This window comes from Rhagoletis zephyria, unplaced genomic scaffold, assembly GCF_001687245.7.
Source record: "Rhagoletis zephyria isolate East Lansing unplaced genomic scaffold, Rhagoletis_zephyria_1.1 Rzeph_scaffold_03664, whole genome shotgun sequence".
NCBI classification, from domain to species: domain Eukaryota; kingdom Metazoa; phylum Arthropoda; class Insecta; order Diptera; family Tephritidae; genus Rhagoletis; species Rhagoletis zephyria.
In genome coordinates this window covers 23,789-40,705 of record NW_016160747.1, presented here as the reverse complement: position 1 = coordinate 40,705, position 16,917 = coordinate 23,789, and the positions used below count along the sequence as shown (strand labels likewise).

Here is a 16,917-nt window from a genome sequence, read left to right as displayed (position 1 = left end):
TAGGGTGGCCCTTATTTCAAAAAAAAGAGCTCGGATTCTCGGTCTCACTGCCCAGAAATGTGTGAATAGCCTTAAGACTAAACTATACAAAGTATAGGTCAATCAAAAAAGATTTAGAGGTGGCTCAAAGCGCTCAAAGTTTCCCCATGTATTTTATATGGCGAAAAAACAGTTTTTGTTTGGTTATTTAAAATTTGTCTAATATTAACGATTTGTTATGGGCTCCCATTGCATTTTTTAATGGTTTTGGGGGAACCATAAAAATTGTTAATATTAATAAACTTTAAATAAACAATTGGCTCTTTTCTCTTAGTCGCTAATCCTTCTACAAACAAACAGTTGTCACATGGGTGGAAGACTGACCTATTTCGGTCGCCATTTCGAAAACGCCCTACTTCAGAATTTGATTGAAGAGTGTCCTGTTTCAGAATTTTGTTGAAAACCCCGTATCTCAGAATTTGGTTGAAGAACGCTCTATCTCAGAATTCGTATCAAAAACGTCTTACGCTGAGATTGGACGTTTTCGAATCGGCAGCTGAGATACGGCGTTATTCAACTAAATTCTGAGATAGGGTGTTTAAAAAAAAATTTAAATAGTCCTTCAATCAAATTCTGAAGTAGGGCGTTCTTGAAAAGTTTTCTGCGATAGGCTGTTTTCGATCAAACAAATTCTGAACTAGGGAGTTCGTTCTTCGGTCAAATTCTAAGTAAGGCGTTTGTGAAAAGTTTTCTGAGATAGGGCGTTTTCGAACTGGCTGCCGAGATAGGTCGATCTTCCACTCAGGTATCGATACTGGCTTTTTTGAGTTATGGCACTATTGAAGTAAATTGACAATTACAATACAATTTATTTTGGGTTATATACTTTGTCAATGAAATTATTCTTCTGAATCCCCCTATTACCGTGGTCACCTAAATGCAGGTGTATGCGTTTGTTTGTTTGCGCATCATCGAACAAAACGCACGAATAAGACATAAAAACTGCTTTTATTTGCAGAAAGTACACCCTAATATACACCATTTTTGTTTTATATTAAATTATATTCAACAAATTACCGCATTTTTTGGGCAGCCATCTAATTTCTTCAGAGCAGAAGCTCTTTCAAATGCCTATCGCACTATTTCCTTGATCTATACATTTCACTTATATTTTTTGCTAACCGAATAGCTTTAACGCTTGCATGAACATTTGATCACTTTTTAGTATTTTAAACTTAATAAAGCGAGACAATTTTGCGGAAACACTATAGCTGTTACGAATTTGCAAATCCAACTAGAAGCGGCGTGCGAACTGTTGACTTATCTGCACGGAATGAATGGAATAAATGAAACGGGTGCAGTTATTGAAAGGAAGTGGAGAGAGGAAATGAATAAATGTCATTCGTCCGTTATTAAAGTCGGTGTTGGAGTACAATGCTTTTCAAATTTTAATTAAAAACACAAAAATCTCGTTTAATCATATTTATTAACGTATGGATGTAAATTGTGTGTTTGAGTAATCTGCCAAAAATTAGCGGCAACACCTAATTATTCCGACGCAAAGCATTCAAATCAGTAATCTGTTACATTCATTATTGCATAGCATATCGCGCAGTCCATTAAACAACGTTGATTATATTAAAATAATGTCAAAATACTTTGCAAAAAAAGTTTTTGCAATTAAAATCATGCATCATTCCAGAATTCCAGAAATGAGCTCATTTTTCCTATACACTAATTTACTTTGGAATGCGTACCGCAGCACTCACACCTGCACCCACTTCAGCTACACCAGCTGTGTCGGAGTTTGCGACAGCAGCACCACTTACTGGCGGTTTAATACCCATCAGTTCGCATAGCTGATTACGTATGGGACGCACTGCAATCAGAGGCAAACCCCAATCTGTCTCGGACAATAGATTCAAAATCTCATCCATATTCTCTTCTGGAATGTCGCAAGCGTCACCGTGCAATGCAAGCGCTTCATAAAATTTGGTGGCACTTGTTTTGCGCACATGAACATGAGTGAGCCCGAGGAATATTGCCATTTTGGATAGTATGCGTTTGCAAAGATATGGCACCTGGACCAACTGACAATAGACACTTATGCTCGATATTAACTTGTACAGTTTTTTGTGTCCTTTGGTTTCGAGATTCAGCAATCGATAGATGTCTTCTCCAAAGGTGTTTTCTTCATCTAATAATACCACGTTTATAGAGCCTATTAATGAATATGAGTGTATCAATTAAAATCTGCAATTATCTAAGCATGAAGTTAGTACACACCTGAGCTAATTAATATCTCCAAAAAATTCAACATCGGGTACGTAACTCGCTCATTCATGACATTATCTTGGAAATTGGCGACTACCTCCTTACATAAACGTGGTACTTCTGCTGGATGTGTGCGTAGGAATTCAAATAATGCTGCCGAGGAATGTTTTATCTGAAAGAAATATGAAGTATAAAATAAATGCAAACCCACCCTACACTCAAAAACAGGAAACTTTGCCTGCCGAATCCTTATTTTCTGTGTTACCTAAATAACTTACCAAACTTTCAGTCAACTGTCCAATGCTTGCGCTCAACCCGAGCAACAATCTCTGCGAATAGTCGGGCAATTCGAGCAAGGAACAGAACAGCGGGAATGTCTGGTCGGCGAATAGCCACAATACACTATTGAAATCCGCAGGGAATACCTCTAGTAAACGCGCATGATGGCGAATATGTGGTATATGTGGCGTGGTGGTTATTATCTGGCAAAACAGACGCCCGGCCAGGCCACGTGTGCGATCTATTTTCTCAACAGCCTGTTGCATGAAGCCAAGTATAATTTTGTGAACCTGCTCGGGCTGTAGTAATTCCTTTGGGCAAGTCGTGATTAATTGGAAGAGCGCTAAACACATATTTTTAATTTATTATTCATTATAAGTCAATTACATTAATTTTACTTCAGTCTTCATACCATTCATTGCCGCCTCGCGCACCCAAGCGCCAATGTCACCACGGTTATCTAATGTATATTCATCCAAGGACTGCAGAAAGCAATCCACAACTTTGTTAAAGTACTTTGGATTGCCAAAGGAGACTAAAGAAAGAAATTAAATTTATTACTCAGTCTCAATAAGAGTAACATTTTTTGAAAATTTCCAAACTACAGTTACCTTACTCTATATGTACATACAATATCTGCTAAACAGCTCACCTTCAGTATTTTTATCGAAGCCCAATGTGTGGACGACATGGCTGAGAGCCTTGACACTATCACGTCTTGACTCACTCCACGTACCCGTTACAAGATTCTCATGTTGATTCAACATCTCACCAGTTGTAATAACCGCTTGTGTTGGTGTGAGCGAATGTTTTATCAGACTCTCAAGTATATCGTCTAAATGTGGAGCTATCATAAAATCAGGCAATGCGCCCAAAGCGCTTATATAACCCATTCGTATGTATTCTTCTAAGTGATTGTTGGCACCTTTTAGATAGCCATGAATAATTTCAGCATTAGTAGCAGCATGCTCATCGCCTTTATAGTAGGATCTACAAAGCTCCGCAAAGGCATCAGTTGCGCCCTCGCGTATTGCCAAAGCTTTATTTAGCAAACATTTGTCCACAATATACTGCCAGCATTCTGGAATTTGTCGAAGACATTATATAAAGACTTTCTGCATATTTGTTTAATATTCAATTAACTCACCCAGGCACATTTTTGATGTTTCTATGCGTGCCATACTGCAATTCTTAATGAAATCTGTGCAACAGTGCTTCATTATTTCACCACTCATTCCGCGAAACGAGTCACGCAGCACATAGGTTGGCAACAATTCATTGAGCTCGGACAACAATTGATTCGTGAGCAATTTTTTGCTTGCGATCCCCTCTTCTTTTTGCTCAATCTCGCTCAACGCCAACGTTATTTCACCAATGGCCATAACAGTCCCATGTCGCATATTGATGTCAATAGATTCTGTCTTTCCAAAAAGTTGGCCTAGCACTACAGCAGACATGTATTCAGGCGCACGAAATGTCAGATTATGCAAAGCCTTCGCTGCCAATTCTCGTATTGTAGTGTCCCAGTGATTTACTTTTTTCTCAACCAAATGATCGATTAAGGGTTTTTGGTACTCCTCAAATTGTGCGATGAAATCCGAGACTTTCAAGTAAGAATTTTGTCGCATACCTACTGAAAAGAAATCGGTAGCTGTGCAAATTTCTATTCCATGTGGAAAATTTCCAAGTCGACCGACACTTTCTTGGAAGGCAGCAGCTGCGGCACGTCGACAATTTATTTCACGATCAAAAACAGCCACCGTCAGCAGTCCCGAAGATATTTGTTCGACAAATGGTTGAAAATCCGCCGGATTGTAAGCGCGTGCAAATGCCCAGCACATATAACAAGCGGAATCACGAATATGCTGTCCAACTGACATATAGCCCTTCATTTCGTCATAGAATAGGGCTTGCATCAACAGGGGCACCAACGTGCGCAAACGGTGTGGTAAAAGTAGTCCTCGCTTTGCCAACTCAGCCAACGCTAAACAAGCACCATGCCAAGCCTCATGTGGTTCTAATGGGTTCAGTATGTCTATGACCGAGCCAATTACTTCATCTGCAAGCTCTTTGGATAGACGATTGGTGACGCGTCCTACGCCTTTAGCAGCGCTCCAGCGTATATCACTGCCCCCGCTACGCAATGCTTGCAGTAATTCTTCAATAACTTCCTCGATGGCATCAGGCACAACTATTTCTTCTCCATCGCCGCCTTCACCCTCAGGATCTTGATCATTTCCGCTTGCTCTTTCATCCGTAGCTGCGCTATTAGTTTTATTCAAGTTCATTGCCAGCGAACGTGTTCCTAATAATTGATACAATTTTGTGTCTCAATATGTATGTAAATTCTAACAAAATTTGTTTATATATGTATGTCTCACCCCGCTTATACCGCCAACCTGCCAATCTTGGTTTTAAATATACCAACCCAATGCGTTGCACAATCTTTATGTAGCTCTTATATTTGAGAAAGTCATTGCTATCCTTATACTGTAGGCCAACTACCCACTTCAGCAGCTTGTCCACATAAGGTATCAAATCTTCACGTTTTCCGTGTTTTAAAATTGCTGAGATTGCAGCTAATTCGCCGAATTTAGCATCAGAAGTTTCTAACTGATGCTGGCTTATCACCCAATCCAAATAACGCTCTAAGTAGACCTCTTTAATGTCGGCTCGCACTAAATATTTCGCTGCCAAATATGCAGCAATATCACTACATGTATCACTCGTGGATGTGTACAATCTACAGAGGTCAAAAATGCGTTCCATTTTGGATTTGTTCTGCGTTGGATTCATCAATTTTGCAGAGTCAACACAGTTATTAGCTGGGGCTGACTCATTGCTGGTTATGGTGTATGCATCCAAACGCGACATGTGGAATGGATTCAATACCAATATTGACATCCATAGCAATAACATATAGCGCGTTTCCCAATGATTGCATTCCTTAGGATTTTGTCGCTCGAGCATTTCCAAGGCGAATTCCAAGTCACTCAATTCGTGCGGTAAAAATTTCACCAGCACTTTATAAGTGCGCACTTTACTAATAATGTACATATACTTGAATGCGGAATGAATTAAACCTTCCGGCAAAACCTTATTGCGTACTATTGCCAACAGTCGCTGCAATAACACATCCAATTGAGGATCCAGCAAATGTGGCTGCTCCTGGTATCTACAGTCGTTATAACGTGTAACATCTTTCTACCTTAGTTTACTATTTAGAATTGCTATAATATTCACCTTGACAATAATTCCGTATACTGCTGGTAATCCCTTTCGAAGCCTGGCGCATCACAGGCCTTCATTGTATCGATCATACCCAGTATTTGCTCCAATTCCGTGAACTGTTCCAGCGTATTCGAGGGACCTTCTTCGTCCTTCAGTTCCTCGCATTGTAGCATATTTAGACAGTTTTTTATTTAACTATTTTACTGAAAATTTTTAGATTTTTCTATTTTTTTAAACAGCCGGTTGCTGAGTGCGATGCCAGTACTTTTTCGATCTTCCTGAAATAAATTACTTGATTTGTTGTTGCTTTGCTGCTGTTGCTGTTTTTTTCGTTTTGTTGACAACTTCGCATTCCAAATTGTTCCGTAGCTAGATGACACATCGCATAAACCAACCAACCACACAATTTGCCATGGAAACGGAATGGAAATGGAATGTAACATAGAAGAGCATGACGAACGACACAAGTTCGCGTAAACGTCGCGTTCTTACGTGAACTTGTATTTTTGATTGATGTGTGTTTATATACTTGAGTTATATATTTTGAATTAGATCTTTCGATTGGTGTTATCAGTTTTTAGATATCCCCTATAGTCTCCGAGATATTGACTACAATTTTTTCGATAATTTAGTAAAAATTTAGTTAGTCGTGCAGTCATATTAAACTAATCAATATCTTAAAAATGGCGTTCTCCATTTTTGGAGATCTTTAGCTTCCGAGATATTGAGGAAAAAGTGTCGTTGATTTAGTAGAAATTTTGATCACATTTTGTCGTATTTCATACAAATTTGCTGCCAAATTGTGGACAAATGACGCTTACGACAAAATGTTACTTAAGAATCCTTCATAAACTGAAAACTAATTAACAATAAACACTTATACTTAGGAGAAAATCTACATTCGCGTTTATGAGAAATTGCATTCCAAACTNGTCATATTAAACTAATCAATATCTTAAAAATGGCGTTCTCCATTTTTGGAGATCTTTAGCTTCCGAGATATTGAGGAAAAAGTGTCGTTGATTTAGTAGAAATTTTGATCACATTTTGTCGTATTTCATACAAATTTGCTGCCAAATTGTGGACAAATGACGCTTACGACAAAATGTTACTTAAGAATCCTTCATAAACTGAAAACTAATTAACAATAAACACTTATACTTAGGAGAAAATCTACCTTCGCGTTTATGAGAAATTGCATTCCAAACTTCGCGATTTCCCACAACCTGCCGAAATTAATATACGACAATCTTTTACCCAGGCGACGTTTTGTTGACTTCGTATTCCAAATTGTTCCGTAGCTAGATAACCATGAACGAAAGAGACAAGATCACGCCTTAAGGAAAGAAAGAAAAAAGTTATTTTCTAGCTGTTGAAATCTCGACGCCATCTTTGTTGTAAGAAGTAAACAACGAAGAGAACAAAATAAAACGCGTAATTGTTGAACGCATGAATAATCATTTTTATTATGCAAATTCTCCTATAAATCATGTCGTTGTGTTAAATTATTCTTTACCTTATGTGTGCACACGTTGTCACAAGCGAAAATTAAGAAAATTGCAGTAAAAAGCCACCACCAAATTGTAAACAACGAACAAATGTAAACAAACGGCTTATGTCAAAATCGCCCTACTTTTTTCATAAGTGCGATTATAACGGGCCACTCTTCTGCTGTCGTGATCTTGTCTTTTTGGTTCATGCTAGATAACACTTCGCATATGCCACCCAACCACAAAATTTGCCATGGATCTGAATGGAATGGAATTTCAGATAGAAGTTTATCAATATCTATGCTTCTTTATTTTATGCAGTTTTTTCCAAATTTTATGCACATTGTTTTTTTTTATTGAAAAGTTAAATTAATTTTTTTTGTGCAAACGAAAACTCAAAATTATTAAATAGCAAATTTTTTAGTGAAATTATTTAATTTTCGATCACCCTGCATTTGTTAAATCATAAACTTGCCACTGTGTTCAATTTCAGTTTACTATGCAGCTACTTGATTATTGCTCGTTACAGCAGGAGTTGTGGACGAAAAGTGCAAAAGCTGTCATTTCTTGTGTTATTTTTACAAATTCAGTCAAACTTCAATTTATTAATATTAAATAAATTATTAAAATTATTTTGTGAGTACTTGCAAGTGTCGGGATAGGAAATGGAAGCAGCGCCTACCGCTGAACTCGTTTATCAGGGTATCTGTACCCTCTTTCACAATAGTAATCCCAAAGAGAAGGAGAAGGCCAACAAATGGCTGGAAGATTTCCAGAAGTCGGTGAGTTATCAATTGGGTTGAAAAAGGAAACGTTGCGCGGTTTTTCTTTCCATAGATGAAACAAATATTTATTTTATCAACAGATATATTCATGGACAATCGCGGACGAGCTTCTACAACAGAAACGCGATTTGCACTCGTGTTATTTTGCAGCACAGACGATGCGAAATAAAATTCAAAATTCTTTCAATGAGCTACCACCTGCATCACACGAATCACTGCGAGATTCTTTGATTGTTCACATAGGGCAAATCACAAATGAAACCGATGCAGTAATTGTGACTCAACTGAGTCTCGCTGTTGCTGACTTGGCATTGTTGATGGCTGCTTGGAAGCAACCAATTATTGATCTGTTGGAACTGTTGTCACCACAACCACATGCCGTTTGGCCTTTGCTGGAGATACTGACATTAATACCAGAAGAAATAGATTCGCGGTATCTGCGGTTGGGCTCCAATCGGCGCGAAGAGATACACAAGCAATTAGATGCTGCTGCACCCAAAGTACTTGAATTTCTATGTGTCTGCTTGCAACGGCACGATTGCCCCCAAGAGCGCCTACTTAGTTGTAGTCTGCGCTGTTTCAGCGCATGGGTGGCAGTACAGGCAATACCCATACACCATTTCACCGAGAACCCGGTGGGTCAACAAGTTTTCCAGCTGCTCAGCAGCGGAGATACAACTCGAAAACTGCATGACACATCTACCGAGTGCTTGTGCGCATTGCTCAGCTGCATTGAGGCCAATACTAGTCGATATAGCTTAGACCCAGCTATGGAAGCAAAAATATTCAATGCAGTTTGTTCGCTGGAGACAGCTTACCATATTAGCGTGGCACACGAAGACATCGACAAAACTATGAACTTCTGTCGCATATTCACTGTTTTATGTGAAGCTTACTTCTATGAAATGCTTTCCCAGGAAGATGTACCACATTATTCCATAAAAGGATTGGATTTGGTGCTGATGTGCGTGGGCCACTTTGACTATGAGGTTGCAGAAATCACATTTAATTTGTGGTATCGTCTGAGTGAGGATCTCTTTCAACGTTATAATGACAAGTTAACTTCACATTTTAAGCCACATATTGAACGGCTTTTGGGTGCTCTCTACCGTCATGCGCAAATGGACGCAGATCACGACGGGTTAATCGAAGAAAATGATAGTTTTAATGTGAGTATTAAATGCAGTTCCAATAAACACTGCTGTTTTATGTAAGTCATATTTTTACAGGAATTTCGGCGAAAAGTGTCTGACTTAATTAAGGATGTGGCCTTTATAGTCGGCTCAGGCGCCTGTTTTAAACAAATGTTCCTTATACTGCAGGCACCAAACACTACATGGGAGTCAACAGAGTCTGCTTTGTTTATTATGCAAAATGTAGCCAAAAATATAATACCGTAAGTATATCCTTTCCACAAAGCAAATGCTCCCTACCTCATAAGTTTACATGTTTTCTTTTGCTTTGTAAGTGATGAAAATGAAGTTATCCCCAAAGTCGTGGAGGCCATACTTAATCTGCCCGATAATACACACATTGCTGTACGCTACACTTCGATTATGCTGTTGGGCGAACTGTGTGACTGGATCGAAAATCATACAGAATCACTGCAAGCTGTGCTAAATTTCCTGCTTTTTTCGCTACAGCAAAAAAATGGATTAGCTGCTGCCGCTGCGATAGCGCTCACCTCCATCTGTTCGGCTTGTCGACAGAAAATGGTTTGCCACATTAATGGTCTCGTAGAGATAGCGCGTAGTCTGGATAGTTTTGAAATTAACAACGAGCTGGCCATTGGCCTCTTGAAGGGCATTTCCCTTATACTATCTCGTCTCCATCGCACACAATTAGAGACAGCAATGCGTGAAATTATTTCCTTTCAATTACAACCGTTGGCACAATTGGTTGAAAACTCAGCTGTCACATTGGCGACCATGCAGAAGGGCGAACGCACTGATCCGGCTTACTGGATTGATCGCGCATGTGCTGTTATACGTCACACGAATCCTGATATTGGCGACGCTGAGCTGCATCCAACTTTACAAATACTCACAGATGCATGGCCATTATTATCACAAGTTATGGACAAATATCAAACAGATGTACGCGTAATGGAGCGTACTTGCAGACTCATACGCTACGGCGTGCGTATGGTGCGGAAACAGGCTTCACTCCTGGTTGAACCATTGGTGAAGCAAATGATTTGTATTTATACGTTACATCACCACAGCTGCTTTTTGTACCTCGGATCGGTGCTAGTCGACGAATTCGCAAAGGCTGGCGAATGCATACCAGGTAAATTGAAAGTGTAGATAAGTTATAATCACACCACAGCTCAGCATTCCAATAATCGAAAAACACTTTTCTCCTAATCCACACAGGCCTTTTGGAAATGTTAAAAGCTTTTATTGAACCCACCTTCAGCATGTTACAGGTGGAAAACGGTCTCAAGAATAATCCAGACACCGTGGATGACTTCTTTCGTTTATGTTCGCGCTTTATCGAGTGCTGTCCCGTTCCATTCCTGCAAAGCGCGCTCGTCACACCCATCTTCCAATGTGCCCTGCTAGCCTGCACGCTCGACCATCGGGAAGCCAACTCATCGGTGATGAAATTCTTCTGTAACCTATTAAAATGGGGTCGAAGTTCGAATCAACGTCATCCCGAATGTCGTCCTTTGGTGAAGGAAATCGCGCAACAAAACGGCGAAGCGCTCGTTATGAATCTGATACACGCGTCAGTTTTTTGTCTGCACTCTTACATGTTGTCCGATGTTGCGGACGTGGTTTACGAATTGAAATTGGTTGTGACAAATGAGCATGTGCAGGCTTATGTGAAGACCGCACTGGATGCTCTACCAAAGCGAAATAGTGGTGGTTATGTAACAGCAACGCAGCAACAATTGGACGATTTTACTGCCGCATTGTTGGGGTAAGTAATCAGAGCTACTATTGTAGAAAAGAAAAGTTAACTTGTTGAAGTTCAAGTGAATCAATTTAAACCGTTCATTTTTTTCTTTTTTGCAGCGCCGATACTCCCAAAACGATAACTGTTNAGAAAAGAAAAGTTAACTTGTTGAAGTTCAAGTGAATCAATTTAAACCGTATACACTGCTAAAATATAAATTTTTTCTAATTGCATATTTCATTTTTTTCTTTTTTTGCAGCGCCGATACTCCCAAAACGATAACTGTGGCGTTAAAGAATTTCACACGCTTGTACCGCTAATTTAGCAGCACAAACTACAATGCGCAATTTTGACTATATATTTTATATAGCATACTACGTACACAAATACATATATTTAATGTATTTAACAAAAATTGATAATTTGTTAAACATTTCAACGATTCCCCGCAGGAATTTTTACAAAGTCAACTTTTAACGACTGACCATAAATATGTAATATTTTATATTTAATTAGTATATTTAACTATCCATGGGTTTTGAAATAAACATGCATATGTATTTGTGCATGGCAATTTCCGCATTAAAAGTTGAACCATACATTAAAAACAAATGTAGTACATATACNTATTTAACTATCCATGGGTTTTGAAATAAACATGCATATGTATTTGTGCAAGGCAATTTCCGCATTAAAAGTTGAACCATACATTAAAAACAAATGTAGTACATATACTTTGCCCAGCAAAAACAAACCGGCATAGTAGGGTTGGATGATTAAATAAAAACAAATGTGAGTGTATGATTGTCGCGAGCAGGTTTAGCCAGTAATACGTAGTTTATTTTTAGTAGAATGAAAATCAAAAAAGAAACCATACCCACAGTTCAACGATTAAATTGATTAAATTAAAATGTAAACTTGAAAATCTATTGAAATTTTTAATGTTAAATAAACGTGACCAAAAGAAAGATTGATATCTTTGTTATTTTATTTCAGTTAATAATAATAATAATAGATTGGTGCTTACGTATATGTTAGTGTTTGGCCGAGCTTCTCCTCCGATTTGTGGCGTGCGCCTTGATGTTGTCACACAAATCGGAGGGACCTACAGTTTTACGCCGACTCCGAACGGCGATTGTATTTTTATGAGAAGCTGTGTTTCATGGCAGGAATACACTCGGAGGTTTGCCATTGCCTACCGAGGGGCGACCACTTTTATTTCAGCTACATATTTTAAAATTCGCAATGACGATATTGGTCGCTAAAACTCAAAAGAGCACATTTTATTTGTATATTTTTTTTTATTTATAAATGAAAATTATCTTCATGATCCCGCTTTGAAAAAAACTCATTACAACATTATTTTATGATAATAGTTCTGTTTTTCTAGGGCCAACTTATAACTTATCTGCAATGCTGCAGAATTCGTCAATCAAAAAAACTTTCAAGAACACATCAAAACAGAAAGTAAAATGGAATGTAATACTCACCACAAACATATAAGTGAAACAAACAAGAAAAATTTATATCTAAGCCGCACACCACATGCAATCATCACTACTCGGATTGACCGCATCACACGCGCCACCTGCTTACGGCAAACGCTTCTTCAGCAAGCTCTCTAGCTTGCGTATGCGCCCACGATCGCCACCACTATTTGAAGTGCCATCTGCATTTTTTTCTGCGCCACCAGTAAAGCTACCAACGCTAAAAATAAATGCACGTTTTGGCGTAGATGTTGCAGCAGCTGTATACGGCGCATCACCGCTGTCAGTCGTGTCCTTTGACGCCGCCGTAGTAGTATTCTGATCTTCATTCGACTGCAAGTCACCTTGCGCGGGTGCAGCTCCGCTTTCGACATTTGTTGCTGCTAACTCCGGCGAGTCACTGCCTACCACAGCCACATGAGAGGCAGTGTGTTTGAATAAGTCAATCAATTGCAATTGATCCACACGCTTTACGGCTTTCATATCTAAAATTTTCTGATACTCTGCAATTGTGATGTCTGGCAGAAGTTTAAGCACTTGCTGTGTAAAGTGTGCTGGCGGTTGCACCGGCGTCATTACTACTTTAATAATCATTTCGGCACGTGTCATATCTTTGACGACTACTTTAGTATAGCTAGTGGGTGCCTTGCGATTCACACTCGAACCAATTGAAGGTAAGTCGAGTAATGCCGTTTTTAGACTATGTGTATCGAGCAAAAGTTGCTCACAACCCAGAACATTGTTAGATCCATCGGAATGCGTCAACTTACATTTGTAGAGGACACTAATGAATTTCGGAATAAATGCATTGACAAATTTATGGCAGAATTGTGTAAAATATTTGCGTGATGTGGCTAAATTGTCCCGTATAACGGGCACAGTCTGCTTGAAATTCGCGCACATGCTGTTGATGAAGCCGCTTTGATCGCCGACATTGCTAATACTTTGCCACTGCACCTTGGACATGGACTGTAGTGATGGCTCACAGCCTGCTTCTAAATCTTGCACTAGTAATTGTATGCAGTTGGAGATGATGCTGGGAAGAGTGATTGAAATTAATTAATTACTTAAAGCAGTAAAAAACTCAAAAACTTACCGATGAAAGACATCCTTCTCTTCAGACATATCAATCTTGTTAACAAAGGCAGCAGATACTTTCTCCTTTAGTTTATCTTCTAACTGTTGTACAGTTTCCAAACAGTATTCGGCGGTGGTTAGGACACAACAAATTTGGATTAAATCTTCGCGCGGGAAACGTTGTGTATCACCTTCTTTCAAAAAGTTATGGAATACTTGGCCGGCTGCCGTGGAGAGATTCTGCATATCACGCGTAAGTAAAGACATGCTTTTGCCTGGGAAGAGAACATCGAAAATGGTAAGGAACATATATAAAAATGAATTGGCAATAAAAGAATGCGTCGAAAAATCTCACCAATTGAGGCAGTAGTCGTCATCAATTTCGGCGTGCTGAATTCTAAAACTTTGCTTGCGTATTCACGTAGATATTTTTTGAAGACCAGCGCTAACTCATACATAGGTTGTTCATTGCTAAGCTGATTACATTGCACCATGCACTTTTTGTAGAATACAAATAAGTCCGCTGAACTGTGGGAGAAAAAATTTAACAAAAAAAATCTATCGCACTACTGTCTATAATCATGCACCTTGGGTACACAGTGGTTCTCGATTCTGACACTTTTAATGGCTCTTTAGCCATCTCAACAAACTTTTCCATCAACTCTGACAAATTACGATCGATACTCTTAATGTAAATACCCAGATGTGCTTTGAAGCAACTGCCGATTTGATCGTGAAATAAGCCAATTGTCGGTGGCGCATTTGGATCGATAACACCACTTTCTGGTAGTAACTTAAGAGCTGACGGCGCCAGAAGCTTTTCAGCGCCCAAAGTTACGCCGGTGAAGCGTTTCGAAAGAAGTTGCTCGAAAGCTTGAGTTTTATTAATGGCAAAGAGAAGAAGGCGCACATCTATTTCATTGCTGCGTTTTGCCATGATATGAGAGAGTTGCTCGCGTGTGAGGCGACAGAATTCGACGGTAATGCGCTCAGATACTTCCCAATCAAGTGGAAACACTGCACCGAATTTATCCTCAAAGTCTAGTAGGTGTCGCTTCAACCATGCATAGCGCTTGTCGATTTTGTCCAACCAAGCGATATCTTGGTTTTCGTGAAAGAGTTGCACATATTCCTCTAGCTGTTGAGCTGTGGAATAAAAAAAAAATCAATTGAATTTACAGTCTATACATACATACGGACATATGTATGTATAACATTTTCGTACCAATAAACCATTTCAACAAATCTTTTTTGACTTTCGGATCCAACACGGAAATCACTTTACAGGCGTCTGCCAGTTGATTTAATCCCAAACGGTGTTTGTTTCCAGCACTTGTTGCTGTACTTGACTTTGTAGAAAATGCCTCTTTGAAATCGTCTGTGATTTGTTTGGCCAGAGTAACTTGAATTTTATCGACATTTTGGGAGAGATTCTAAAAACCACAATTGGTAAGAATTTTTCGCCCATCCTTAACCTTATTACCTTACCTTGATTTCTTCAATATCAGAATACTGCTTGAAATGCTGATTTACTTCAGTAATTGCTTGCAATGGATTAAGTATTTCCCCATACAACCGTTTTTCAATTAACTTATTTAAGCTTTCGATTCCACCCACCAACATATGCAGGTGATTTAACGTGGTTATAGCCGAAGTAAGGTTTCGTTTTGCACAATCCAATTGCTTGATGTCGCGTGTAATCTCCTTAACCATTTCCTCAGTTTTCTCAGCCCGCGTTTTTACATCTATAATATGGGCATACAATGTAGATATTACTTTTTGCGCCTCGGTCAATGCCATTTGTCCATCTTGGCCGGTATTCGTTTGGCCACGTACGACGGCGCGTATATTATCATCAATAAGTGACACTTCGCACTGCATACGCTGTATGGTCTCATCAATGCTCACCAAGGATTGTTCATTAGGAAAGAGCTGATTTATGTAATCGACTGTGTTGAAATCCGGCGAGTCCATGGGATCCTCAGTTTTTAATACCTGTAGAGAAAGCAGAGTCTCAATTGTAAATTAGGTTGCGAGTCGCATTTTCTAAGCATATGTACCTCATCGATTGCATTTTTCACGTCCTTTGTAAAATGGATTCTATTGGTTTCAACTGGCCTGATTGCATTGCCATCATCAGCATTCCCTTCCAACTCAGTTTCATTCATTTTTTGTTTTTTTTTTTTTTTAGTTGAACGACAGGATCTTGGTAGTCCACAAGAGGCAAATCAATTCCAGGCTGTTCCTGTATTCGCCTTTTTGTGGTATATGTATGTCCGTTTCTTAATATTTTGACTTATGAACGCACCTTTTAAATGGCCAATTTCCGGATGGTTTTAAAAATTTGTTCAATTTTTGTAAAAACCGAATCCCAATGAAATAGGGAAAAATTGCATCAACACAAAACGTCATCAAAGGTGACTTAAAAGCTGAAATTAGTCAAGAACGTAAACCTACCGGTACGTAAACCCGAGTCAGCTGACACGATCTGTCTTACCAAAGCGCCATGTAAATGAAAACTCAACACCGCAGAATTTTTCTGTAGTTGTAGCCCGTAGCGCAGAAATCTGCGGAATTTAGATTTTTCCGTGTCAGCTGATTTCTCCTTCTTTAGATGGTTGCCACTTCGTCAGTTTTACAGATGGTAAAAAAGTTATAAGTTCCTATTCAAAATATGTTTAAAATATTTGAAATTTACTATTGAATAAGGTTTTTGTCGAAAACTAAGTAGTTTATATTTAGCTAAAATCTATTATAGCACGAAAAATTGTAGTTGAAAGGGTAAGTTTATGAAAAGGCATTGAAGAGTGGCAACACTGTAGTAAGCAACACTGAGGGCTCCAGTAATCGACAAAATTCTGCGTATACAGACTGCGTTTAAGTATACGTTCTGCGTTCTCGACTAATTTCAGCTAAACAGCTGATTGTCTACTGAAAAATGATGCCAGACCACAAAATTCGTTAATGTATAGTCTGTTCCAATAGCAGTCCGGTTTACAGGATTTAGTCAGAACTTACAGGAAGTCGTTCCTATTGACATAAAACCTGTAAGTGGGAACACATTTGAGAGAGTAACTGAGCAACTGTTCCTAGTCAGAAGTTACAGGATTTAGTCCGGAGTTTCTTTTCCTGTAAGTTCATGAAAAGTGTCAAACGATCAGCTGATTTGCATGTGCAAGCAAAAACTAACAGCGGTGAAAGCAAAGTACCTTATATTTGTAAAAAAAATGGAAGTAAACAACGAAATGTTTGAATATGTAAAGATTTTAATAATTATTTAGTGATATTTCAGCTAAATCAGTGTTGTACAAATGACATGTAAACAAACCGACTGACGTTTTTACAGGAAATAGTGGTTTTTGCGTTCCTATGCACTTCTGCATCTGTTCTCCTTTTACTCTCAATTGATAGAGT

At 38.8% G+C, this 16,917-nt stretch overlaps 3 protein-coding genes across 5 annotated transcripts; 1 reads left to right on the top strand and 2 right to left on the bottom strand.

The window, feature by feature from the left end:
- Positions 1–1,446: 1,446 nt before the first annotated feature.
- On the bottom strand, positions 1,447–6,182 carry Tbcd (tubulin folding cofactor D). Its single transcript, XM_017624534.1, has 8 exons — positions 5,776–6,182; positions 4,914–5,707; positions 3,680–4,837; positions 3,185–3,613; positions 2,945–3,067; positions 2,532–2,875; positions 2,266–2,425; positions 1,447–2,200 (listed from the first exon to the last, which is right to left on the bottom strand). Exons 1-8 carry the CDS (start codon positions 5,934–5,936, stop codon positions 1,719–1,721), a joined length of 3,651 nt encoding a protein of 1,216 aa, XP_017480023.1. The 5' UTR covers positions 5,937–6,182; the 3' UTR covers positions 1,447–1,718.
- A 1,511-nt stretch (positions 6,183–7,693) lies between these two features.
- On the top strand, positions 7,694–11,533 carry Tnpo-SR (transportin 3). Its single transcript, XM_017624530.1, has 6 exons — positions 7,694–8,035; positions 8,119–9,207; positions 9,268–9,434; positions 9,507–10,327; positions 10,414–10,963; positions 11,199–11,533. The coding sequence occupies exons 1-6, from the start codon at positions 7,919–7,921 to the stop codon at positions 11,257–11,259; spliced, it is 2,805 nt and encodes a 934-aa protein (XP_017480019.1). The 5' UTR covers positions 7,694–7,918; the 3' UTR covers positions 11,260–11,533.
- Positions 11,534–12,519: 986 nt separating this feature from the next.
- On the bottom strand, positions 12,520–15,924 carry LOC108369428 (vacuolar protein sorting-associated protein 53 homolog). Of its 3 annotated transcripts, XM_017624532.1 has the most exons (8): positions 15,812–15,924; positions 15,564–15,758; positions 14,992–15,498; positions 14,729–14,936; positions 14,081–14,649; positions 13,859–14,033; positions 13,523–13,778; positions 12,520–13,462 (listed from the first exon to the last, which is right to left on the bottom strand). In XM_017624532.1, exons 2-8 carry the CDS (start codon positions 15,669–15,671, stop codon positions 12,532–12,534), a joined length of 2,754 nt encoding a protein of 917 aa, XP_017480021.1. In that variant the 5' UTR covers positions 15,672–15,758; positions 15,812–15,924; the 3' UTR covers positions 12,520–12,531. The 3 variants fall into 3 exon arrangements, with proteins under 3 accessions (XP_017480021.1, XP_017480020.1, XP_017480022.1); XM_017624531.1 differs by having other exon boundaries at positions 15,564–15,924; XM_017624533.1 differs by having other exon boundaries at positions 12,532–13,462; positions 13,859–14,031; positions 14,091–14,649; positions 15,564–15,924.
- Between the last annotated feature and the right edge of the window lie 993 nt (positions 15,925–16,917).